Below are 27,259 nucleotides of genomic sequence, written 5' to 3' on the forward strand. Positions count from 1 at the left end.
AAAAAGGAAATATGATACACGGTAGGCAAGCTAATTTACATTTTTTTTTTTCCGTGCCATGCTATAACAACAGAAGTTTAATGTTAATTTGGAACACAGCGACTGTACCTTGCCTTCATACAGCTTTAAGAAGTTCTTGCAAACAGTTGCTCTCTCCCAACGCAGCCACAATAATTGCAAGAGTATGCAACATAAGTTTCTAAAACACACCAAAGCACCAGTATACAGAGATGCAATAGACGAGGAGAATTTGAGACATTAGGTGTGAAACAGAATGCTAAAATTCCGGCATTGGGAAAGGAAAAGTGTTTACCCACATCAACAAACAGCACCCTTTTTAACAGAAAAATGCAGTTCTTCATTGGTCCACTCAAACGACCCCTGACTCTATACCAGACCCAGTCAGTAAAGATTTGACTATTTTCAGAATGCATAAGTCACTCCATGAGGGGGTCAGCTTTTCTCTTGAAGCATTCACGTAAACACTGCCACCTTTTATAAGCTATACTAACAGGAAAGCCTCCTTGGAAAATAAAACAGACAGTGACTTATTTTATCCAACATAACAAAATAAAAAATGGATGGTGTTTTAAGTGACAATAGAGGATTAACAACCTTTATGTATTTTGCCAAATTTCTTGCTATGGAAGCTAATACATGTTACTGCCTGAAAACGGAGACGACTCAAAATAGATACAACCCAAGGATTTTCTCTTACAGCATATTCTGAGAGTACATATGATAATACTTGTGTCTCCCGGACGAAAGGGGAAAAAGACTTTTGTTCTAAAAGGATTCGGGTCTCTAGTCGAAAAAAAACAAACAAAAAAAAAAGTGGTCTTCCTCAATTCAGCAGATGTCTGGATCCCAAGTTTTGAATAATGGATGGATCCGACAATTTTCTCCGTAGTGCATTTTTGTGTCTTTTAGGTAATGGGTCAAACAGGGGAGGAGGACTTCAGCGTAGACCCTATTTTAAAGACCATTTTAAGAATGGGTCTGAATCGTGTTTGACCTACCTACCAACTTGCACACGACAATGTCGTGGACTAAGGAAAAGTAAATAAATAAATGAAATCAGATATATACTGTCTGTGTATGTGGAGGTTTTGTATGCTTGCCCAGTAATAATTCCCCAAGAAGTCATTCTTTGACACCTTCTGTTATAATAAAGAAGCATAATATAATTTTTTCTCATCCTTAAGTAGATATGGGATAGATATAAATATCCAATTGGGCATACAGGGTATAAAGGTAAGGTCTTACAGTATACAATGTATAGTAAACGCATATTTCAGTGCAAGTCACAGCTTATTTGACTTCGTAGCTACAGAAGGAATGCTAAGCACACTTATGGTTCAAAACAGTATTCTGTTGAGTAGGTGGTATCTGTACAGAAAGAAACAAATACAAAACATATCTCTGTTTCATATTAATGACATTTTTTTCGACTTTGTAAAATAATTCACTCTTTATCTATTGAAATGATACAATATGTCGTATAGTAAATACTACTTTCTGGTGTAGCACCTTTGCCAAACATACACAGTATATACAGTGCAGGGAAGTAAACATTGCTTTCACAGCTACAATATAATTATTTCAATATTTTTTTTTTTTTTTCCATAGTATGCTACACTTCAAACTTTCAGCGCAACTGTCCTTTTTTTCTTTTTTGATGATTCATATCCAAAACATACAGAGCTGTTTAAAAAAGTCTCTGTCCTAAAACCACTGGTACGTCATTTAAAATTACGATAGGTATCCTTGGGAGTGACCACAAAAGTACACAGTGATTATTTCTATAACACTTATAAGGTTGTGCTTTAGTGTGAACATGTACAAAAATTCCATGCTGCTAAAACATTTCTTTTAAATTAATATGATATACAATGTAGAGTAATGCTGGCTGATGTCACAGATATGTGGGTTTGCTGAAAACCCGGTTGTCTCACTTCATAAATTATGGAATCCTCATTAATGATCCTCACATTATTCCTTGAAAACTGGTGTTATTGATGTTCCTTTGTAGAAAATGTTACGGGTATTATTAGGGCTGTTGGCTCTCTCTGGAATCAGGATGATGTTATTGCCCTTTCTCCGCAATGTGGACTCACGACTTGAGGTGACTGATGGTGTCTCCGAAGTTGTTTCTCCACCACCGCCTCCATTACCACCACCTCCAGAAACAGCTCCAAAACCATCCCCTGGAGTGACCCGTATTGTGGACACAACTTGGGGGTTAAGCTTTGTCTCTGATTGGCCAGTGTTTTGAGTATGAACAGTAACTACGGGCGGTGTGCTAACAGTGACAGTGGTAGAAACAATGTGATTGGCATGTTTCCTGTCAATGGATCCTTCACGTATTGAGTCAGAGCTTTCCGAGTCTCTGTTTAGATCATTGAGCTCAAACGACTGCCTCAAACTCCCACCGACTCCCACTCCACCAGTACCAACACCGGCTCCAGTGCCATGATCCAAGGACCGCCACCTCCATGAACCGCTTCCATCTGTGGATGGCGCTTGGATCACTGGTTTGTTATGCTCAGGGTGGGCCTCTACTCGAACAATTGCTCCGGTACTGCCTGAAATGCTGCCTGTCGTGCTGCCCAGCGAGCTGGGTCCTGTGATGCTGTTGAGGTCCTGGTCGTTTATTCCTTTGTAACGGGCTGAGCTGTTGCCGGTGCCAATGGTGCTGCAGCCAATGCTGCTCTCATCTAAACTCTTGGAATGCGTCTGCAGGAGACCTTGCTGCTTGGACATTGCAATTACTTGCATTATTCGTGGCTGGTTGTTCTTGCCTTCACCCTCATTAGTCCTGTAGGCCGCAGTCTTTTCTATTGCCCTTTGCCAGTTTGCCTGTAGGGTGCTATTCACTGTCGACATCCCCTCATTACCTCCATCCATCCTTGGGGAGGTGTTGTAATTTTCATGAGCTTCTTCTGGTATGTGAACCAGTTGTGAAGAGCCAGGTCTAGATTGCAGAGCTATCCTGGCACCTCCAGTGATGCCACTGCAGTTACTGGGAAGGGTGGTACTTGCACCTGAAGCCAGCTTGGACATGTATGCGTGAGCATCAAAGTTTCCATTCAGGCCCATAGCTGACGGTTCTGAGCTAGATCGGATTTCCATGCTGCCGTGATGATGGGGATGTTGGGGGGACTGACCAGAAGATGAGTCTACAGAGGAGGAGAACGACTCTGGCACTTGCAGAGAGCATTTGTGGTTGTTTTTACTTTTCCATTGAGATAAAAGCTGCTTCGAACGGCTTGAGTCCATGGAGGCATGATGGAGGCTGGCAGCATGACGTCTTGCTGCTTCTTCATACGCTGCCATGGCCTGGGGAGTGTGAACCCGAGGAAGAGTGTGGCTAAAGGTCACCAGGGCATCTTTGCTCTGTGGACTGTGTGGCGAAATCACTTCTACGTCCGCACTGGAGCGCTTTAGGCAGTCTTCAGGCCTCTGCTGCTGGAGCCCTCGGTGGAGAAGACCCTCAGAATGGGAGGTCGGGATGCCCGCCTCCCCACTCATAGCCTTCATTTGTAAGTGATGAAGGACAGCTTCCTGGCTAATGTGTGGCAAGGAACACGGAGGCCGGTGAATTGGGGGAGGAGGGTAGCTGCTGGATTCCTCACTTGGTTGAAAGTTTCCCACTGCATAGAGTCCCTAGTAATGGAGGAAACAGGTTATAATTCAATCCATTTTAATGAAACAAGCCACAAATGTGTATCTGAGGTAGAGTGAATCATAGATATTCTGTATGTTTAGAGTAATTTGGAGTATTCTATGTGTTTAAGCTATTCTGTATGTAAATCAATAACTTGGGACTATTAAAATCAATGTTGGTCAATTTTTTTTTTTTTGCGTCAGCATTTAAATTTAAATTTAAAGCTCGACTTACAGGTGTGCATTGCATTGGATTTATATTGTTTTGTAAATGTAGAAACACGGTACCCACTTTAGCAGGGGGGGACTAATATTTTTCCAGTCAGCCTGTCTGTGTTACCACCTGCTAAAGCTACACTGATCCACTGACTGAAGCAGATAAAGAGCTCTCAAGGAGGTTTATATAATAATTAGGGAGCTATGTTGTACAATAAATGCAGGGTTTCCATGTTCCGGCTATAACCTTAGCTTTGATGAATTTCGAATAGGCTGAAGGAGCTGTGATTCAACTGGCACCACACTTAAATCAGAATCAGAATTTGAATACTTTAGTGGTCCCCAAGGGGGAAATTGCTTTTTGTTGAAAGCATCCCGTGTTCACAGAATATAGTGGAGAAGAATCGAGAGCTTTATATAAAAACAAAGAATAAAATAGCAAAAAAATGGTAAAGAGCAAAAGAAATAAAAAAGGTAAAGTTAAAGGTATGTAATAATATATGTAACATATATACATGTGTATTTACAAGTACATATATATATGATTACAGATAGCATTTATGTGTATAAATCAGAACTGAAGTTAACCCTTGTATTGTCTTGCGGGTCAAAAGTGACCCACTACCATGTTTAGCTGTAGAAAAAACACCTTAACCTATTTTTCTCCAACTTGAAATTTTATGACTTTTCCTAAAGAGACCCCATAATTAGAAAAAGTGATACTTCTTTTTTGTTTATGTTTCCATGTGGGCTGTACACCACTAGGGTACAAACATTGTCTTATGGGTCATTTTTGACCCCTTGGACAAGGGGAGTAAACACAATGTTAAGATCGCACGAGGGTTAAGAAAACATTTGCATGCTCAGGTTCTTAAGCTATGTTAGGAGTTATATTTTCTGTATTTCACAAACCTAATATGATTGAAACCTTTCAAACCAGAGCGCAATTCAACAAACAGGGATCATACATGTCAGGGAAAAGAGGGTGTATATGAAAAATGGTATATACCAGGTAAACAGCAATGCCCCCCCCAAGCAGGAAGCCCAGGTAGACATCAATGGCATGGTTCTTGTACTGGATGATCCTTGTCAGACCACAAATGATGGCACAGATGATAAATGAGAAGACTAGCAGCGGCTTGAGCAGTTTGGAGGAGTCCGTCAAAGTGCTGTTGAAATACATCTGTAGAAACATAACATAACTCATATTTATAGGATGCATATTACATTTTAATTGAGCACGTCTATCAGTGTATCCCAGCCACCAACCCACGCAACCTGAATCATTTTGTAATTTAGTTGCATAATCACCTCAGAAGGAGCTGTTCTCAATAATGAGACAATTTAGATTTTGGCAGAGTTCCACAAAGTGTGAGTCATCATCTCAAGACAAATTAATATTTCATTTAGGAAACATGTGATTTGTATTTTATTTTGTCTGATGGTGAGAAATGGTGCTGCCATCGACCAACAACCTTTACAACCTTTTCTCTAAAGATCTATTGCAGGAATCTCTATTTGGTTGACATTCTAGTGCCAAGTGGACTGAGAGGAAAGAACACAAATGCCCTACATTCAAAGACAGCACCATAAATTTATTATTACACAACATTAAAATTCGTTGGATGACATTTGATTACAACGTTCATGACCTTATATTCAATATTATCAAGAGGATTACATCGTCTTTTCCTTTCGGCTCTATTTAACCCTTTCATCTGCATCCTGTTTTTTCACACCAACTAACTTCACGTCCTCTTTTGCATCCATAATTCTCTTTGGTCTTCCTCCTTATCCAGAGGTATAACAAGAACCAATATTCAACCTAGAAAGAACCATTTCAATTGCACTGTTCTAACTGATCATGAGATTGGAAAAAGTTAAGATAAACTAAGTCATAGACATGTTGGGATTTTCATTGGAAATAAGATGCGAGTGCGCACATGCATCTGAGCAGACATACAGTATGTCTGTGCCTGCGTGCTTTATCAAAAACACACCATCCAAATAAGATGTTTGGGCTGCTTGTTTTCATCTTTGTATATCAATTCACATTTTTCTTTATGCACTAAGTATGTTCCCTTGATTATCTTGCAAAATCTCTTCAAGCCTCTTTTTCTTTGCTCTCCCAAAGCTGCAGATATAAGTAGATTGTCTCACAATGAAGCGTGGTGTTTAAGGACATGCAACTCTTCTTAACTCACTGCCTCTCAGTGGAAACTTCTACTCTATCATTAAACACTTCAGGAGAGGGCGAGCGGGGTTAAACATTAGACTTACTCACCGAGACATAGACAGCAGCAAATGATGCTAGAGTAGCGTGCTGCGATGGAAAGGATTTTCTGCAGGAGATGATAGGACAGAAATAGACTCAGGAGGGTGAAAGAGATTTTAACTACATCTGATGAAATTCGGCAATAATACGATTTCTCAAAGACCACCCTGCTCTTGCTGCTGGTTGTTACTTGCTCAGATTAGTTGCCTCTCACTCTTCATCTGTGAAAAATATTTAACAAAGGCCAAGGGAGAGTGTTGGCATTATGAAAAAAGACATTTGCTGTATATACTTGGATGGAGCAGCTGGAACTTTATTGGGTTATATTCTCTTGAGACCCTGCATGCATGCAACGATGTGTGTATTCAAAAGAATTCTAAAAGTATTATGAAACATATTCTTTCTGGAGTTTCTTCGTTTTGGACTGAGTGCTGATGTGCTTCAGTGACATTCTTTATACATCATGTAAAATACATCATGGTTATAATTTGAAAACATATATGCGGTTCAGCACACTATAGAAACAGAAGAGAAGGAATTTAAAAGATACATAGGCATCATGTCTGCATGTCCAGTGTTCTTAGACTCCCCATCACATTTTTGTCCTGGTTATATCTTAGAAATTGATGAATTTTACATATTATGTGGAGCTGCAGAGTTTGAGTCCGTTTGACCCTCTTCTGCATACATCAAAAGAATGCCTTTTAGTATTTTTTGAACACCAGGACCTGGACACATACACAAAACATTTCTAGTTCTACATCACCACCTGTGTGGATACTGTGACTATGGACGAACGCTTTAGGATAAATCCAAATAACAAACCACAGATGACGGAGCACATATGCCCCCCTTTCAGAACCTAGCCTTCAGGTCAGAGGACACTGTCTGCAATAGCACAGCCAGACAAGCTGAACCAGGGGATCAGGGATGAAAAAAATAGCCTATAAAATGAAAAATGTGGACAACTTCACCAGCAATAAAACCAGGTGAGTGTGGTAAGGCCTCAAACACATCACCAAATTCAAAGGCAGCATCTCTTCTCCCACCATCACAAGCGCCTCTCTGGCAAAGGACCTTAATCACCTCTCCGAGCCAGGCCGGACATACTAGTTCCACCTAACAACAGCACCAACCCACTCACGGTACAAACCCTCAAAATGAGACAGGTGCTTAGTGCAGTGAATCTGAGAAGTACGAAAGACCCTGTTGCCGTGCCTGCTCGGGCGCTCAAGAAATACACTTACCAGACTTCGACATTCCTTGCAGAAACCATCATCCCATCCCTGCTTGATATCTGCAATTATCAACCCTGTACCCAAACAAAACTCACCCCTGATAGCCGGACTGACTGCAGTCACGTGTCACTCACACCCAATGTCCTGAATATCATTAAAATGAAGTGCTTCAAGAAGCAGGTAACAAAACACCCTCATCCTGTGACATCCGCATCTTTGTATACAAGGCAACCATTTTGACAGAGGATACCATAGCTATGCCTCTCCACTCTGCAACATCCTGAGCACAGCTGAAACTATGTGCAAATGCTTTGTATCGATGATTGTTCAGCTTTCAAAACAACAATCCCAGACAAACTCCTCAACAATCTGTCTATCCTTGGTTTCCCCTCACACACCAGCACCTGGATTAAAGAATTCCTCACAGACTGCCCACAAGAGGGAAAGCTTGGGCACCACATCTTCTCCACACTGACCCTCAGCTCTCCACAAGGCCGTGTGCTAAGCCTGATTGTTTACTTACTATACACACACAAACACTCACCAGTCCACACCACAAACTCCTAAATAAAATTGTCAAATGATATGTTGTGAGACCCCTCACAACATATTGACATCTTGCCACTTCAGGCCCCTGAATACCAAAACCAATTGGTTCAAGAACAGTTTCTTCCAATAGCCAGGTGTACACCTCAACCAACACCACTAGACAAAATAATCAAAGCGCAATAAATGTATTCATGTCCAATAAATTCACTTGTGTGCCTATTCCTTTCGCGCCTATGTACATTTCTTAATTTCATTTCATGTGTATTTGGTGTATAGCATTATTGTGTACATTTTAATGATAACGCATTGATTTTGCATGTCTTTTTTATCATTGTTAATCCATGTGATTTATGTGTGTGTGTATGTTTGTTTATACTGCATCCTGGAACAACAAACCATTTTCAATGTGTTTCCAGTAATACAGTTGTAATAAAGGCTTTATATCCTGTATCTCGTATCTTGTTATCAGTGCCGCTGGCGATCGTTGTTAACCCGGGCATCCAACGAAAGTCATAGGTTTTGCATCGGAAGCCCTTTCTGACACAATCCTCTGTATTTATCTTGTTATGGAAATGGCTAAAGGAGAACATGAGCTTGTGCCACCTTGATTTACTTGTTTATATTGTTTAAAAATATCCCAGTGCTTTCCACTGCATTGAAACAGCTCTCCCTAATGTGCTTGACACAGACTGCAAGTGAAGCTACCACAGAGAGAGCAAAAGACAATGTTTATGCCAGGAGTCATGGGTTATATTTAGCAAGGCACAGTCTGATACTTTTCCAAGTATACAGGTCAAACCACCATCATCTTCCTTCTCCACATCCCAGTGCTTTCTCCCGTACAGAAACATTTCTGTGAAACCTTTCAGAACCTTTTCTATGTTTAGGAGTTCTAGTTTCATCCGAATAAATCTATTTTGGAGCAGGAAAGTGATGGGGAAAAAAAACACCTATCTAACATTATGATCTCAACGTTTGCAGTGTTTTTGTTTTTGTTTTTTTATTGCTGGTCATTCACCAAAAAACCTGCCAGTACTCCATCTGTTCTCACACCAAAACCTCTAATCCTGCTCTGTTCCTGCTGTCTTTTGAAGTATTTTCTACCTAATTCAAATCTAAATTCAAATCTAGCATATAGATTAAGAATTTAGTTGAAATGTATGACAATATTTGCCATTCTCCTTGTTTCTCCATCGCGTCTGGTTTGGTTGTTTGACGTGCAGAAGAAAAAAACAAAATAAGAGTTGAAAATGATATATGCAGTTCTGTTTAAACCCTTTATATAATCAAGGGTGTATTAAGAAAACAGCAACAAAAAGCCATTAAAGACTCCAGCCCACCTGCCCTGGTTGATGGCGGCAGGGTCTCCCCCTGAACAGATGTCCTCCATGATGTAGGGATTCTGCTCACAGCTGACATTGAGTGTAGTATAGTTGGGTTTGCACACAGTGAGGAAGTAGGGTGTAGGGTAGCCTGTCATTAGTTGAAGGACATCTGTGATGAGAGCAGTGGCACACAGACCGAATGCATGAACCCCTGCAGATGAAAGGTGAAGGGGCATGAAAGAAGGAAAACAAAGTGAAAATAAAGGCTGCTGCTGGTGATGCTGCTGCTGCTGCTGCTGGGTGTGAAGCACTGGGCTAAAAGTTTCATCATTTTGACTTGAAAAAACGAAAACCTGAAATTGTACAATTTAGTTATGAACATTTTCAACAAAGCAAGGGAATACACATAACTACCCTCCCTCAAACCAACCTATTTTAGTCCCCCTAGCAAATGCAAATGGGAATTTCAAGAAAAAAATATCTATTCGTGTGCATTTGAACCTATTATCTATTTCACTGATCCACCACACATGTTTTAGTGCCACAAAACTGCAATTGTTTTTCAGCATTTCAGGAGTAATGATGTCATGTCTGTCCAGAAAAGTAGTATGGCATATGCAAAGAAGGATGCATTACAATGTTCAGTGCATTTTGTGAATATATTTTATATTTTGTAGTGCTTATTAAAAATAATGGATAGATAGGACTCAATCTAATTCTTAATCAGAATTCCATGCTGGTTTCAAATAATGTCTGGATAGAAGCCAAATCTATTGGTGTAATTCTTTATCCATCATTTCCAGTGAAATAAAATCTGTATTCCACTCAACCTGCATACATAATGTGTTGTCAGCATATTAGATGATGGATTGAAAATTTACTGGATGCCTTTCACTCTTAAGTAATGCTTTGTGAGATGTTTGTTCAATAACGTAAGTTTAACAGAACACTTCTTATAATTGAAACAAAATATATATGTATTTATATACGTACCAACAAAACGCACGGCTCTACGTATGAAAGAGTTGAAGTTGCATCCCGCAGCGTTGATGTTGGCCTCGGCTCCTCCACCACTCTTCTTTCGAGATAGACAACAGAATAGGATGGCTTCTCCGATCATGATCTGTTAAGTCACAATAACGTATGCACCAAAGTAAGTTTTAAGAAATCGTCTATTTACTTTACTGGTCAGGACTTGAATATATGGCTTTCAACTTTAAGGACATATAATCAGGGCTCTGAGGCCAACCATCTTAAATGGCTGGAGTTTGTTTGGGAAAAGTGAGTGAAGCGGCAGAATGCCAGAGTTTAACTGACAGACACAGGATTCTGGATATCTTTAATACCTTGCCTACTTTTTGTCAGCACAAAATTCTGTTGATCTGGTGCTTTCTGACAAAGACCAGCTTAGTGTGGAGATTCGAGGAAGGAAATTACTAAATTGCAGCCGAGACATGATTTACGTCTGAATGCTGAGATAAATTTTGAGCTCTGGGCAGATGAACACTGTCCTGCATAATCCATAAGTAAAACATCTCTCCATCCCATGCTTGCTTCTCCTAGAGGTAAATCTGCAAAGTGACAAAGACATAGTTTCTGTTGTTTTATCTTTATGCAAGATAAGGCGAGTAAAAATAAGTTGCATTTCTTCTCCTGGATATCTCTGAGGCTGGGCAGGATTATTCTCAAATAGGTTAATGCGAGCTTCCAGGTTAATCAAATGAATTAGACACGACATTTCAAATAAACGGCATATTAAAGAATCAGCTTGGATATCTAAGGAGGTATACCTCACTTTTAAATTAAATTAAATTAGACTGAATACCTGTGATCTTACGAGTGAAGTGTTGTGGATGTGGAGTTCTTCATACTATGTTCATCTGAGCCATAATGTGAGCTGAGCAACATTATTATTCATCTTATTAATTATTCATGTATGTATATATTTTTTGTATATGTGTCAAGGACTGTAAATTTGGTCCCTTGGCCCAAATGGAGGTCACATCGGTATGTTTCCATTCCACATAAAATGCATGAACGGCATTATTTTTTTTAGCTCTATATTACAAAGAGGTATCTCTATCTGCTACAGATCAAGCTATAATTACAACAGTTGACAGTTCATTTTATAGCAGTAGACAACTTCTGTACCTCTGAAGACTTTGTGGCAATGTGGCAGTGTTTTATAACCGGGCCAAGGATACAGTCCTTTCCTTTGGGCCTTGGTGTTTGTTCATATTTTATGTATGGAAAGTTAGCCACTTTGATCTGCCTTCTATGTATGAAATATGCTTATAAAGCTATTATGACAATCTGTCGTGTTTTTTTTTTTTTTTTTTTGCTTTTTACCGTGATAGCAGGCCCTGCAAAGGCCAGGCTGAGCAGCATCAGCAAGGGGATGACCTCGTGGTTGGGGTCAATATAGGGCAGGCTGAGGCTCCGGTCGTGACAGTTGAAACCTGACTTCACTGGCTTGAACACATCTGTCCACTCCAGGAAGTAGAGGCTAACCACCGATGACACCAGGATGGGGAGCTGTGTGTGTGTGGACAAAGTACAGAAAAACGAGTGAGTCATAAAGAGCTGAATTATGAGACGCTTGAACATAACGACAACAAATTAATTAATACATATATGGGAAGTGCCCATAACTTTATGGTTCGCTAAGCCTACTAACTTTATTTGGTAATAACAGACACATAGTAAGTAGGTGGCATTTGGATTAAATTACTCAATGCACACAGTCTTCCTGATTCCACCACGCATCGGGTGCATGGGTCCTTTCATCGCAGTAAAATGAAACACGGCAGGCGCACGCTCCAATACCTAAAAGAGCCATTCAGTCCCCACCATCAAATGAAGTCTGAGTCATTAAGCTGTTGTCGCCCAGTGAAGCAAACCAAAGTGGTTCATTGGTCTGTAGAAAGTCCATCACCTCCGCGGGGTTCAACGTGGTATATAAATGAATTGCTGACCTTATTAACGCTAAAGGAGAGTCCCGAGCATTTAAAGATGAGCAGAGAGGGGGGGTGATGAGAAGAGAAGATTTCTGTTTGGGAGATTGCTCTTGCTGTGTTCAATGGATGAGTTGCTAATTTGGTTCTTTACCGTATCACCCAAAGCTTTGACCACAAGAAGACACTTCTTGAGAACTGTAACACAATTTACTGTCAAAAATCTCTTGATGTAGGTCCCTGAGAAGGCAGATTTAGTTAATCAATTAGTTTATTTTTCAAGATTAATTAATAACAGCTAGAAGGGAATGGCCTATTCATATCTAATCAAGGGCGTGCCCCAATGTTACACTAATGTAGCCTATCTTAGTTATGTAAATGAGATAGTGGGATGGGTGTGGCTCAGTTGTTAGAGCAGGCATCCATCCAAAAGGAAGGTTGCCGGTTAAATTCCCCACCCCCCTGTCTGCATGCCATAGTGTGGCATGCTCTGCCATCATTGGTGTGTGGGTGTGCATGTGAATGAGTGAATGTAATCCAGTGTAAAGTGCCTAAAAGCCATTAGGGGATAAAAGTGCTCTATATATGTGGGGACCGTATATCTATTTTAATGTTTCTGTTTCCACTATGACAGCTGGTAACGGTATTGTTTTGTAGTTATATAGTTTTCACACAAAAAGTATCAAAGTAAAACCTTGAGTCTGGGTTTGTTGTACGCTTGGCCCCTTCTAAGTATCAGCACATCTGCTTAGGTTGTAACTTAGCAAATCAATTCTGGTAAATGTTAAACTATTCGTTGCTGGACTGTAAGACACTAAAATGTGGAGTTGAGCAGATGTACTGCTTTATGTTTATAGTTGATGATGTTGCCATTTGTAGAATGTTTAGTAAATATTTTTGAAACATACCTATTTTTCGATAATCATTTGAACTAAATATATTTTAAAAGCATTGTTCAAATCTATTGTGAATTGTTTCATGTCAATTGGAGTAGAGTAAAAAATAAAAGTAGAAATAGTGGAAATTTTTAGGGGTCAAAAAAGAAATTAATTAATTGTCTTTCTCCTACGGCAAATGTGAACATATCCTGAATTTTGTAGAAATATTCCTTATTGTCAATAAGTAAGAATGGGATGAAAACTCAATTATAAGTAACATAATTTCCTCCACCAATAGAGCAATTTTGTTGTCCTTTGAAATGGCTCTCCGGCGAACCTTCAGGCTCTGCGCGGCCCCATTAAAGGGGCCCACAGAGACGTGAGGTGCATGTGTAGGCAGAAAGCTGTGGATTCCGAGGCAGTGAAATGTCCACAGCGAGATGCGTCAGGAAGAGCTGAATGTGGCCCTGGGCATCATCAGCTTTAATTCCCTGATTCACTTGTTAACAATGGCAGGCCTACTGCTTGTTCAGCTAATGCTAAGTAGAGCAGTAAGATGACAAATTGCACCTCCCGGTATCTCCTAAAGGCACACCCCCTGCTGTGACCCAAGCCACCCTGCTACTCCACACATTTCTGGGCATCTGTCTATTGACACCACTCCTATCCATTTCCCACTATGTGGGAGGCTCTCCAAAATTTCAGCCCCTGATACCCAGGGCGAGCACACAAACACAACCACACAAGCACACAGCAGTAAAAAAAAAAAGCACTACAATATGCAGTATACTGTTTTGTCAGGCTTTTAAAATAATGATCTTGTTAACTTTTTCGAAAAGCTGAAAATAACAGTTGCTGCATGAGAAATAAAGAACACAAACTGATTATCTGTCAGCACAGTCTTACAATTAGGGAAATATTTCACATCACCACTGCGCTGTTAGGTCTGATGACTCCACACTGGCTTATTATGTGGACAGCTTTTAAGGCCAAAACCAAGCTCAAAGCAGCTAGAAACATTGCACCAGATATCTATGCAAAAAAGGAAGCTTTTCAGACTGTAATGTTTCTTGGGTCCCATAAAATAGTCATGATTTCATTAATTTGTTTTTATAAACAAGTTCAAATGACAATCGAAGGGAAATTTTGAAAAAACAAAGAAATAACAACTTAAAACACTTCAAAAAGATCTATTATGTATTAAGCGGGTGGTATAGCTAAGATGTGATGAGAAATTGCATCAGTTCAGCTTCCAAAACCTAGGAGAAAAATTATTACTTTTTTTGGCTGATGAAAAAGTATGACTGATGATATATAAAATTCAAGAAGTTCTGTACAGGACTCAGAAATTTTAAAATAAACTTAAATTCTTTTATTGTTAATACCCTTTCTTTTAGATTTTCGACATCATTTTCATGTTTAGTCCCGCTAAAGTCCAACTCAGAATGACTCAAAGACTGAGTTCCTTGAAAATGTTTTCGTGAAACCAAACAACACTGCGGGAAAAATTGCAATAGGGCAGCTACTTATCCACTGATTTGCACTGAATCAACCATATTATAGGTGTGAAAATGCCTTAAGGATCTTCATGAACACTGCATGAGTCACTTTCTATTTTCTTGAAAGATGAAATACAGTGAATCGTGAATAAATGCATGAGGCAACAGGATGCATCATGCGTGTGTGTTCACTTAATGAGGGATCTCATACAGCGCCCCTGCTGAGCTCCGCACTCTCTTCCCGCCCTCCCCCCTTCCCCTCTCAGGTCGGTTTTCTTGGCTCAATGTCACACCTCTCCCGCAGCATCTCTGCCAGCGTATGTTAGGAATATAGGTCAGTGGTGTCAACGTTCACACTCCTCGTCCCTATGCATAAGAGGCTGTTCCTTAAAGGAGAGAATCAATAGCTCTCTGAAAGATAGTTTTCTCTCCATGTTGTTATTTTTAAGCATTCATTTCTCAGGCAGTTAATCGTGTTTGATTCGCTTCCACGTAGTTACAAAAGCATATAAACCTTTTTTTTTTTTTTTTTTTGCTAGAGTTGATTAAGTTGTTTAAGCCTACTGATGGCGATGCCACTCACTAGCCCTGTTAGATTCATAATTCTTACATCCTGCCTTTGCTCATCTCCGCCTGCCAGGATTTACGTCACTGTGTTTCTGATGTTTCATCCTGACCCAATTCCTGTGCATTCTTCAGTGCTAATCAGATGCAAATCAAGGTGTTGACACAGTAATTCTCCACTGCTACAGGTCAAAACAATCCAACACCTTGTTTAAGAGGTGGTCTTAGGCTGATTACACAGTGTGGTACTATTAGTTTCTGATGTGAACAAGATCAAAATAGATGTTTAGACAGAATCAGCTTCAGTGGCAGCTGAAAGTGTCGTAGCTGCTGTTTAGCTGCTTCTCCTCTTGAATTGACTAAGTTTGTTTAATGCTAGGAAAACATATAGTTTATGAGTTTTTGCTTGTAAAAATGATGTTTTGTGCAGATAAAAAACAAAAACACAAATTATGACACCAATCATACAGATGATATTACTGAAGTTCAATTTCATATAATGATAGCTATCCTGTCGGATTATTTTTTTGTTTTAAATTTAATGTATTACTTCTTTTCCTTTCAGCTGCTCCCTTCAGGGGTCGCCACCTTTACCTAACCCTTTATCTCTGTATCCTCTTCTCTCACAACTAAATTCCTGTCCTTTTTGAATTTCATGGATTATTATTATATATTATTGTGTGTTATTTTATTTCATTTTTGTGGCTACCAAAATCATGTGAAAAATAATTTCGTAGAGATGGATGAGTCTTGTATCGCACAAATCTCTTGTTTTACCTTAAATTACTTTAAATTTGCAGGAAGACATTACTTCTAGAAAGAAGCAACTGATTCAAACAAAGAGAACAACCTAAAGATAAAAATTTCATTAGATGTATTTCAGATGGCTTTTTCAGTGCCAGACCTCACAGACAAGTTGATCTTCTTTTGCAATTCAAACTCAAGGTCCCTGTTTGGTTATGTAATGTTGGTTATCTCAAACATTACTGATGAATAAATGATTTGGTTTGCTAAAAAATTGTTTCAAATTTTAAAAAATAAAACAAAAAATCTGGTGAAAAAAAAAGGAGAACAAAATCCGCTAATGGACCACATTCCCTTTCTCAGCCTTTTTACAAAAACTCCATCCAGATCTATATTCTGCTTTGAGCAAGAACAGTCCTCTGAACATCATCCCGGCTGTCCCCCCCTTCCTTGCTGGCTTGTGTACTGACTCTGATGAGAGAATGGAATTTTATTAAATATATATACCAAAAAAAGAAGCACGGCTTCGGAAAATTTTGACTGCTGGATGTCAGTCCAGCGCCTCCCACAGTCATGCAGCTCCCATTGAAAGGTGAGGTTTCTAGCATCTAGCAATGAAACCAAACGGCTAATGAAGACACACTGACAGTACAGACAGGCTTTGGATAAAATACAGGTGAAAACTCATTTTATTGTCATCGTTCACTGTTAAGGTGCAGAATAAATTGAATTAAACTTAGTTGTAACATGGAAATAACACATGCCTATGTCTTGATTTTAGTAACATATTAAATGTACATCATTCTATAGTACAGTATAGGCTCATTGAAAACAGTTACCAAAAGACATGTAAAACAGACTGGGTTTCACTGTAATATTTGGCTACCTGGGACCCGGGTTGTTGATTTTTGCTTGTCAGATTAAGTCATATTATCATCATTCTATCAGCATCAAAATGACATTTACATTATAGATTAAGTGTTGAGTATTTTTCTGATTGAGTGATTGCTTTGGACCATATTGACAATGTTAAAAACCCCAATATAGCAATGTTTGATGTCATCAGCCAGATAGCTCACTATCCAGAATTTACAGAAATATCACTGTGCCAGTTTTAACTCCCTTTCAAGGAAGTAAAATCATATTTGTATGTTTTCATTGTAGAAATGACTGAAATCAATGCTTCGATTGGTGGTTTAATGTTTGCTATTCTTATTACATTCATAAATGACTGCTTTCCTGCTGTGTCATTAATAATATAATGTCATGCATGAAATCGCTAATAGGATAATTCAGAAGTTACTTCAACACATGTAAGGAAAAAAGTCAGCAATAAAGCTACACTTGTTTCTTTTTAATGAAAGTAGAAAGTATTCGTAATGACTTTTCTCTTTCTTTTTCTACCACATCTGTTGTTATTTGTATCATTTGTATCTTTCTCTGGCCACTGTCGATTAAAGAAAAAGACCTCTTCACCAGGCAACTGCTTGACAAACTAAGTTTCTTTAATACATAATGTCCTGCAAACCCGGTTTTCTGAGGGGAGCCTGAGCGGATGCATTCAGAATGAAGGATTTGCAGGGAATTAAATCACAGAGCAGTATGTCTTCCTCTCCTCTGGGAGAGTTTAGCTCTCTGCAGCGATGCTCCATTGCCCTACATCTGCTGCTGCTCACTGCCAGCCTCCTCACGCTATCTTGCCCTTTTTGTTTCGCCTTAATTCCCTCTTTGGCACCATCACACACAGAGGCTCTAACTGTGTCACATATTCTGACTCCATCTCTGTCCATGTCCTTCCTTGCTTTGCTGTTTCTGTTTCAGCTCTCCGCTTATGGGATGTTTATGTTGAAAAAAATATAAATAAATATGGGTCTCAGATTAAACATGTGGAAAAAAAGGGGAAAAAAAAACTTCTGTCCCACAGAAATATTTTAGAAACATGCTAAAAATTCACACTGTAGCATCCGGTTCATCCGTCAACTCTAAACCTCTTTTCTGCAATTCCATGTCTGTTCAACTTCTGTCGCTTCCAGGGACATGGTATCCTCTGCCGAACTTTCAGTAACCCCCCTGCCAAATGTCCATGGGACACCTCATTTAAGTAGCACGGCATCTCTTTTGGCATTCATTCATCTACTCATTCATTATCTATACCACTTAGCCTGCAGACCGGGTCACAGGACGGCTGGAACCTATCCCAGCTGTCATTGGGCAAGATGCGTGGTTCTCCTTGGATTAGTTGCCAGTTGATCACAGGATGACATATAAAGAAACACAACCATTCATTCTCTCATTCATCCATGTGGATCAGTTAAGGGTTTTCAATTAAGCTCTTGCAGATTTTTGGAATGGACACATTCTCAGTAAGACCTGTGGGAGGAAACTGGAGAAACCTGAGGAAAGCCATGCAAATATGAGGAGAACATGCAAATTCCACAAAAAAAAGGTCCCATGTTGGAACAGAACCAAGGGCTTTCTGGTTCTGAGGCAGAAGTGCCAATCACAGTGCCACTATGTCAACCTCTTTACAATTATAAGGGATTCCTGGTGACAGCAAATATCTGTTTCAGATCAGATCTGCAAGTTTAAAACAAGATACAAAAAATTCTAAGAATTTTCTAAGAATGTTAGATCTTCCAGAGATGTTTGAACAATTAAAACACATCCGTATCAGACCACCTCAGTGCGAGCAGTCAAACAGAGGCCAGAAGAGTCCCTGTGTCCCGTATTTAGTGGCGATAGATTGGAGGAAGCTGGACCCAAGCACAGAGTGTGAATGTAGCAGTTCCAGCAGGCTCTGATGAAAACATGCTCTTTTCCAAATAGCTAACAGGAAGCTTGCGGCGACAAGAGATACAGAATTTATGAGAGAAAAGAAAATAGAGGAGTGAAAATTGAAGCAGCAAACTGAATGTCACAGAGGATGTGATAAAACTGAAACGAATCAGAAAAGAAGGAAAAAAACAAAACAAAGGATCATCATGTGAAAAAGGAGTACAAGGAGGACTGCTCAAGGGGGCAAAGGTTAACAATCCATCCAATACAAATAAATAAACAGATATGGGATAGATAATTGATGGACAGTTTGATAGATGGTTAGAGCTACGGCCTCACACCAAGAGGGTCCCTGGTTGGATTCCAACAAGGTCTTTTCTGTGTCCGCATACGTCGGCTCTCCTGTTTCCACCCACAGCCCAAAAACATCACGAGGATGACTGGTGACGTCAAATTGCTCGAATATGTGAATGAGAGAGTGACTAGTTGTAGGTCTTTTTGACTTGAAAATGAAATGGTTTGAATTCTCTATGTGGCTCTGTGATTGACTGGACAGTTTATACCCTGCCTTTCACCCAATAACAGCTGGGACAGGCTCTGCCCCCCCACTCCCAAATGATTTGTTATTGATGAATACATAGATAAAGAAATACATTAATAAATGATATGGATGAGATTAAAAACATGAAAGGAATAAGTAACTAAAAATAATATAGGGTAATATGCACTACAAAATTATATATAACATATGGCTTAACAACATAAGAAAAGTAACATTTGAATTTCTTTTACTGTGCACATAAGTAAGACGATCACTCAATGAGAAATTGAATGAAAGTAAGGCGTGTTGGTGTTTGGGTGTGCATTAAAGAAAGAAAAGAACACATTTCATTCTGATTCCCATCTACTTGAGTGACCCATCCTATAAAAAAAACAAATTGCACAGAAGCAAAAGTACTGGTGAAGATTTTCTGGCCCCAGTCAGTATCTACAGTCTCCTCATATCACCTTTCAAAATGGTCTCAGCTGGCAGGGAACCAGCACTATCCATAGCACAGAGAGAAAGAAACGAGGGGGCGCTGAGCAGATTTGATAGCTTGTAAAAAAAAAAAGGGCCTTGCTGTCTGACACAGAACTGATATGGATTTGACTTGTTCATTGTGAATTGTGAACTTTTCACAATTCAAATATTTCTTTCTAAGACTGGGGCAGAATCATAATTTAAACAAAATTATATTTTGAATTAATAACATTTATTCATGCAATCCCTATATTTTCTTTACTGTGTTTTATAGTCTTATCACATTGTGATAGACATGTTCATCTTATTTAATTGGGCTATAATTAAACTGACATGATGAAAACTCTATATTATTAGTTGCAAATTCCAATCGCAACACTTATGCCTATAAAAAAAGTTAAATATAGTAAGATAAACTACATACATTTAGGTCAATGTTGAAGAAAGAACATTTAATATTGCCTGTTGATGAATTAACCATCACTTGAGGGGGCAGTAGGTCTATTAAAAGTTATAAAATCATGGGCAAAAATGTCAACAATCCTGAGATAACGACTTACAGTATAAACTACAGGGTGCTACCAAATGCCATTGGAAATTTGACGAATGTATACATTTTAATGAAAAAAAATCCTCAGCTGCTGTTATCGTTGTTTTTCTGTCTATGTAATATACCATCCAGGTCATTCAAATCACTTTGGCAATAGCTGCCATCTTGTGTTTACAAAATAAGACCATATGCAGCATCAAGCATTCTCTCTGTCTATCAGCCAGTGCTCAGTTCAACCCCCCAATCCAAGACAGCTGATTGTCATTGGCTCCACGTTTCTCAAACCCAGTGCAAAACATAATAAAAGGGAGGGAAGCCAGAGGAACCTGAGGGGTGTAATTAAACTTGAGCTCAGCATATTTGTTTGTTTGACAGATTTTGCAGGAAACATTGCCTATACAGTTTTACAGAATGAGACTTTAAGATTTCTGTTGGATCAGCTTAGACTTTGGAGTCAGTGGATCATAGATTGCATTTTTTGAGGACAATGACGGAATCCTATTTGTTTCTCTGCAAAGATTTTCAAAATGTGATTGAGTACAACTTTGGCCGGTACCCAGGAGGACAAATCAAATGACAGGTGAATAAATCAACAATGAATACCTTGCAGAAAAGACAGCATGTGTTGGAGATCACTAGTATAGTTCCCGTGTTTTGCGGTTGACTGTGGTTAACTGCTATGCAATATCTGAAAAAAAATCCCATTTAATAACAAATGGCTTTTGACTCTGGAAGAGCATTATCAGACTTAAGACGTCTAGACATTCTCTTCATGAGAAAAGTCGCCTTAGATGGAATTATGGTGGATATCCTGTATATGTTTTTGTTGTTAGACCAGAGCAGCAGTTCCACCGACAGCTTGAAATTCTGACTTCACATGCCATAGAGTGATAGTGATATTTCCATGTCTGCTTGGAGCTTTTTGAACACCAAGTGCACTGGTTAATGTAAGGCATTACTGATATGACTTCAAAACAAGTATTACTTGTGTATCATCCATCCATTGTGCTTATCCTACAGTCAGAGTCACAAGGGGGCTGGAGTGTATCCTAGCTGTCATTGGGCAAGAGGCAGGGTACACACTGGCCCAGCTGACCGTCCAATGAAGGGCAACATATAGATATACACTTCACTGTCTCAATCACACTTCTGGGCAATTTAGGGTCTCCAATGAACCTACTGCATGTTTTTGGACAGTGGGAGGAAAGTGGAGAACCCAGAGGAACCCACACAGACACGGGAAGAACATGCAAACACCACATGAAAAGGCATCCTCATTCAGATCAAACCTGACACCGACTCAGACGGAAGTGTCACAGTGCCACTGCAACACCCCAGAGGGGAGATACTTCACTTAAGATATTTCTCCCAGAAAGGTTTCCTAGCACAGAAAAAAGTTCAATTTAAGTAACAATCTTTTGGGTCACTTTGACCGGATGATTATCATACAGTAAAAAAATCTGTCCCATATGGGTTCCTGACAATTAGTCTGTGAATCCCCACGCATTTATATTGGATCATGATGCATCTATTTAGAATTCTATAAATAAATTAGATACTCAGAAGTTCCTGACTTTGAAAAGTTAAAAAAGGCATTCCAACATCATGCATAAGTGAACTCACAAACAACACTTTCCCAAAACACATGTGGCACATCTTTCCATTTGTAGCAGGATAAAAATTAAATGCTATAACCTGATTTTCATAGAATGTGAGCCATCCCCTCACAATGGGCCTTATAAGGATCTCATTAATTCAGAAAAACAGTAAATAACTTTAGAAGAACTTTAGAGAAATTTGGAAAATAGTGTGTTAATTCACAAAGGCAAATTATTTTATTTTTCTGTCCTCTGTAAGTATTATATTTTCATACCTTTACACTTGATACAGATGTACAGTATATGGACCTTGATAATAGTATTTCACAAAACATCCTTGTCTGCAGAGGCTCTATCCTTTATCTAAGCTGACGGCCATGCCCCTCCCCAAAATGATACATCTGATACCATCTTTTGTTTTTACCCAGTTGTAGATAACAGTTGCTCAGCCCCCTCATGCTTCCATTTGTTCTACTTTGGAGGAAAAAGCAGCCTGCAGCTTCACAGTGGAGCCTCACTGCACTTTAGTCAGCCAAACTTAAGTAGAGCAACCCGCCTGTTCAAGAGGACACTCAGATCGTATCTGCAGCTGTTGCCCAACAGCCACGTATGGAATTCCATACCCAATGCAACACAGTCTTATACATTACCTGTAATAGGATTACAGCATTTCACTCTCTTTGTGATTATACTTGAACTCTATCTTATTCATATTATTTTGAACACTTAGGTATGCAGTCACCCATAATCACCAGGGATATTAGGATATTGACATATTTAATTCATAAACACCACATATTCAATACCACATATTTACATTTTTAATTCATAAATATGCAGTGTTTGGTAGAGTCCAGGCTTATTTTGAAGAGACAAAAATAACATTGCCGTGTTATGTAAATTTTCTTTTTAAAGGGAAACAAAAACAAAAAAAAAAGAATGCATCAACTGATACTTCTTGGGTATATTCTAAATGAGGCTTCGAACTGATTCAGTTCTGGATATTCAAAATAGGGTTAGCACAGTCATCCAGTTTTCTCATCTGCTGCTGCCACTTTTGTTCTCCTGTCACATCAAATCATAATGTGTTACTTTGGCTGAAAAGCCCAGAGTTCTTTATGAATACAGTTTACAATTTTCCAATGAGTTTCCCCAGCTGAGATAATAGCCTTGCGTTATGTTCATTGACTTTATTCTAATATTGACCATGTACAAAATATTAAACTTAAAATTGTTTACTACTGTATATGCCAGGAAGTCTGTGGAGGTTCTAAGTCATCCAGGTCATGGTGAATTCTTGTCAAAATCTTCTTGTCGTGTCAAATGGACTTGAATTTTTTCACTTCAAGATATTACAGATCTCAGGTTCATCTTAATTTGGTCCATCTTTATTTACTCAGCAATTTTTTAATGATCTCCACATTGGGATGTTCCATGAAGGAGTATAGACAGTCACCGTTTCAGCTTTATCCTGAAAAAGGGTAATTTGTTGACCTTCAATTGTATAGCAGTGTGACACTTTATGTAAAAATAATGCTGTGAAAACATCAACAGGATTGTGTCTGATTTACAGCGCACAATACGTGAGGCAATAATGAACTTCAAACATATAATTAGAATCTCCACATACCATAACTCGATTATCGCTTTTATAGCCTTATTGTAATTGAGATCAATTCATCACAGTGTCTTATCCTTAGTATTGTCTTTGTCTGGTTAATGTTTGAATAACGAAAACACCATCACTTGTCTCCCAACTTTGTCTAAGCCCATGAGGAGTCAGGTCCTGGGTTATGGATATAATGTTTTCTCTTTTATTCTTTGTCTCAGATATTCTTCATCAATAAATACGGCAAAATTGATTCCTCCATTGCTATGACCTAAAATAACCAACCTTGCATTTCTCTGAAATTACTCTGATAATTGTGCAGCATTGACATTGTTAATATCCTGTTCTCATTATCAGGGCACAATCTACGAGTTATTCATTGTCAACTGAATTCATTCATTCAGTTATCCTTCTTCATTTGGTATTTTTATAAATATATATGCATTGATTCATCTCTTCCTATCAGTCTGAATGGCTCACTTGCAATATGCCAACAAGGTAGAAAAGAAATTGATAAAGATGAAAGAAGAAAAAGTAATGATGAACCTCTCCTTATCACAATTATGTGAATGCAGCACCAGCAATAAAAAGGGTTAGAAAGGCAGAATGATTGACAGAGTTCTGTCATGGGAAAAAAAAAAATCCTCACAATAACAAAAAACATTAGCCCCTTGTTTCTTTTCAAAAAGAGATGAAATTTGATTTGTTTCGACCTGTTGATTCTAATGGCCAAAATACAATTTAAATGAGGTAAGAAATAAATGTTGTTTAGCAGAGTTTACGTTTCATGTGGATCATCTAATTTCCACATAATGTACCCGCCTACACAGTAGAGCCCAAAATATCGTCTCTGACCCTCACTGTGGGTCACATGGCAAAAACAAGGAGTCAAGAGGCCATATGAAGAAATAACATATTGAAGGACTATATAATTTTCCCCATATTTTTTACACTATGAAAACCATCTAAAGAATATATATCAAAAAGCTATGTTGCTGGAAATTGCATTTTATTTGGTTTGTTATATTACAACCTTTACTTGCTAATTTGCTAACAAGTTCCAAGTCAGAAAATGTGTGATGTTTTGGTAAAATCTTAAAGAAAGATTTAATTGACTGGTGAGATAGAGATCTAGCTATTATGAAGGGGAGAAATCTAGTGGGAAGCAACCATTTGGGAATTCACATTCTTTAATATGAGTGCGTGCAACGCTTTGGTTTCAACAGCTCAGGATTTGTAATGGAATAGTATTTGTCAATAGAGGTAAACTGGAAAATCACATGATTTACAAATTGTGTTTCTTTTTTCATATTTGTAGAGGTTTGTTCACTGCACATTACACAAACTTAAAAAGATAAAGCAGGAGCCCTGTGTTGCCTGCCTTGAGTTTAGCCTCTTTCTGCCTCCAAGGCTATTAGTGTTAAGAATTCACATGGCATGGACAAAAAGCCCCGAGTTCTGATTGCAGAGGTAAATCTCTCTGGGAGAGAGGGGATACATCAAGATTGGCATGCTTGGATCTCTCAGCTTGACAAATCAGGAGGATGGGATTGAGCTGAACAGGCCACCACCTCAGTTCTCCACAAGACAGCCTCTGACAAAGACTTAGGGAATGAGCCGGAGTGTATATAATTATGCAGAAGTGCTCTAGTTCACCATGCAGAATTCACTTTCAGCAATGACCCAGTTTAAAAGCATCCTGCTGTTTGCAAAATATAGGGCAAGAATATTTCAGTGAACAGCAGCTTTAAACCTCAAGGATGAAATATTGTGCTCTGGCATATTAATTGTAGCAAGAATGCATTGAAATGTAAATAGAAGATTACAGTAAGAAAACAAAAGTGAGGGAATCCCTATTGCAAGAAACTGCAGCACATGAAGCATAGGAATGGTGCAGTCATGCCAACAGCATCCATCATCCAGCATTACAGGCAAATCTATAATATATGATGCCAGTTTGATTGTCGAGCCACAGGACGCTGGTGAATTAGAGCGTGCATAAAGTGTTCAGCTGGGAGCAAGTGACAATCCCCATAAGCTGCATCAGCATCTGAAATCGTAATTTCTTTTGAGTTTCTTAACAAACAAATTGCAACTATTTCATGCCATCATTGTCATTCATCATAGACAATTTCATTGTATCGATTTGTGGGTCTCTCGCTCTCCCTCTCTCACTCTGTCTCGCTGTCTTTCTGTTTGTTTGCGTGTGTGTGTGTGTTTGTGTGTATGCACTCCCAAATATCAGATTATGTTTTTTACACTTCTATTTGTATGTGTTGGGTTTTCTCACCTTTACAGATTAGTATGCAGGTAATAGTATGGTTAGCATGACTGCAATATAATAATATGGTAATGGTGCCCGATTGCTGATCTAATGATGTAGTTATGAGTACTAATTATTTATCTGTGAATGAAGTTATGACTAGCATTCAATCAAAAATAATGCAGTAATGAGCTCACAGTGCTCATTTAACAATGTACCTGTGACCTATTACTAGTAATTTTGTAATAATTTGTGATACCGACTCGAGTCGTCCAGTCACTCAAGAGTACTGTTTTATTTTGGGATTGATAAGTACAGAGTGCTCATATACTAATAAACATACAATGAACTAATGAGTAGACATAAGATATAACTAGCTGGTAGTGGTTCAGTATGAAGTCATGATACTCCACTGTGGGACTAATGCACTATTAAGTACTTAGCAGTCAAACTCAGTTTATCAGGGTCAAGTTTAAATATATCTTTATTGTCTTGGCTGGTTGAAGTCTATCAGTCACATAGCCTCAAGTTGCTACTGTGACTATTTGTTGTTAAAATAAACCACACTGGCACACTGATACAAAATGGCAGGTTTACATTGGCATTATCGAAGATAAAATGAATCATTGTTTAAAACAAGCAACATTAAATTTAACGCATTGTTTTTCTTCAGCTTATTCGCTTCTTCAGCGTACACACACACACACACACACTCACTCACACACACACACAAACACATACATACATAATTACAAATACATTTATCTGTATATGTATGTGTGTGTACATGTATCTATGTAAGCTCAATGTAACAACATGTTAATTAAGCAATGCCATAACAATGATGATAATAATAGCAATGATAATAATAAAATGATGATGACCATCATATTAAAAATACATTCATTCTGCATATGCCTTAAAATGCAGGCACACAAAACGCATAACTGCTTGATTACTCTGAGGTATTTTGGTGTGTCGTCCACATGCAGTCATGGGTCGAATAACCCCTTTCTCTTTGTAGACACAATTAAATACTCTTTCCGGTGTGCATTTTGTCTTTGACCCATTTATGTAAATAGTATCCGCGAAGCCACGTGAGGAATCTTTCCTGAGGGAAAAATGCTTTGCTTCCACATTGTGATCCTCGGTGACACCGAGCCGACTCTCCACGACCCCGGATCTGACAGGGATGCAAAGAAGCGTGATGAACCTACCTCCACGAAATAGAAACACGGCAGCAGACTGACGCTGTCTTTGGTCAGGACCCCCTTTTCTCGCGAAGACATGGTCAGGCCTCCGGATATCCACGCAGATCCGCGATGAGACGAGGGAAGAATGAGTATGCTCCTCCGGGCGCCTCGTCGCGATCAGGAGCGCGCCATGCCACCGTGCGCAGCGCGATGCTCTGTATAACGGATCCCCCGATCCGCCCACCTACACGGGCTTGGAGCTCTGCCGCTGAGATGGTCAGGGCTCGGTTCTGTGCATGTCTCACGGCGGGCTGTCAAGTGGAGAAGAAATCCACGGCAGCG

At 39.0% G+C, this 27,259-nt stretch overlaps 1 protein-coding gene across 2 annotated transcripts; it reads right to left on the reverse strand.

Moving 5' to 3' along the window:
* Positions 1–1,606: 1,606 nt before the first annotated feature.
* On the reverse strand, positions 1,607–27,184 carry plppr4b (phospholipid phosphatase related 4b). Of its 2 annotated transcripts, none has more exons than XM_086160477.1 (7): positions 26,942–27,184; positions 11,619–11,804; positions 10,263–10,392; positions 9,285–9,480; positions 6,167–6,224; positions 4,892–5,065; positions 1,607–3,666 (listed from the first exon to the last, which is right to left on the reverse strand). In XM_086160477.1, exons 1-7 carry the CDS (start codon positions 27,011–27,013, stop codon positions 1,993–1,995), a joined length of 2,490 nt encoding a protein of 829 aa, XP_086016603.1. In that variant the 5' UTR covers positions 27,014–27,184; the 3' UTR covers positions 1,607–1,992. The 2 variants fall into 2 exon arrangements, with proteins under 2 accessions (XP_086016603.1, XP_086016604.1); XM_086160478.1 differs by having other exon boundaries at positions 9,285–9,438; positions 26,942–27,143.
* Positions 27,185–27,259: the final 75 nt, after the last annotated feature.

Source organism: Fistularia commersonii, chromosome 15, assembly GCF_037954325.1.
Source record: "Fistularia commersonii isolate RoL2024-O1a breed Wild chromosome 15, RoL_Fcom_v1.0, whole genome shotgun sequence".
NCBI classification, from domain to species: domain Eukaryota; kingdom Metazoa; phylum Chordata; class Actinopteri; order Syngnathiformes; family Fistulariidae; genus Fistularia; species Fistularia commersonii.

Excerpts from the sequence above, each read along its gene's own strand:
- plppr4b (XM_086160477.1), bottom strand. The coding sequence starts at position 27,013 with ATGTCTTCGCGAGAAAAGGGGGTCCTGACCAAAGACAGCGTCAGTCTG. Across the intron at positions 10,393-11,618 it reads TTGCAGGGCCTGCTATCACG|ATCATGATCGGAGAAGCCAT; the intron begins GTAAAAAGCAAA and ends GTGACTTAACAG. Across the intron at positions 5,066-6,166 it reads TTGCTGCTGTCTATGTCTCG|ATGTATTTCAACAGCACTTT; the intron begins GTGAGTAAGTCT and ends ATGTTTCTACAG.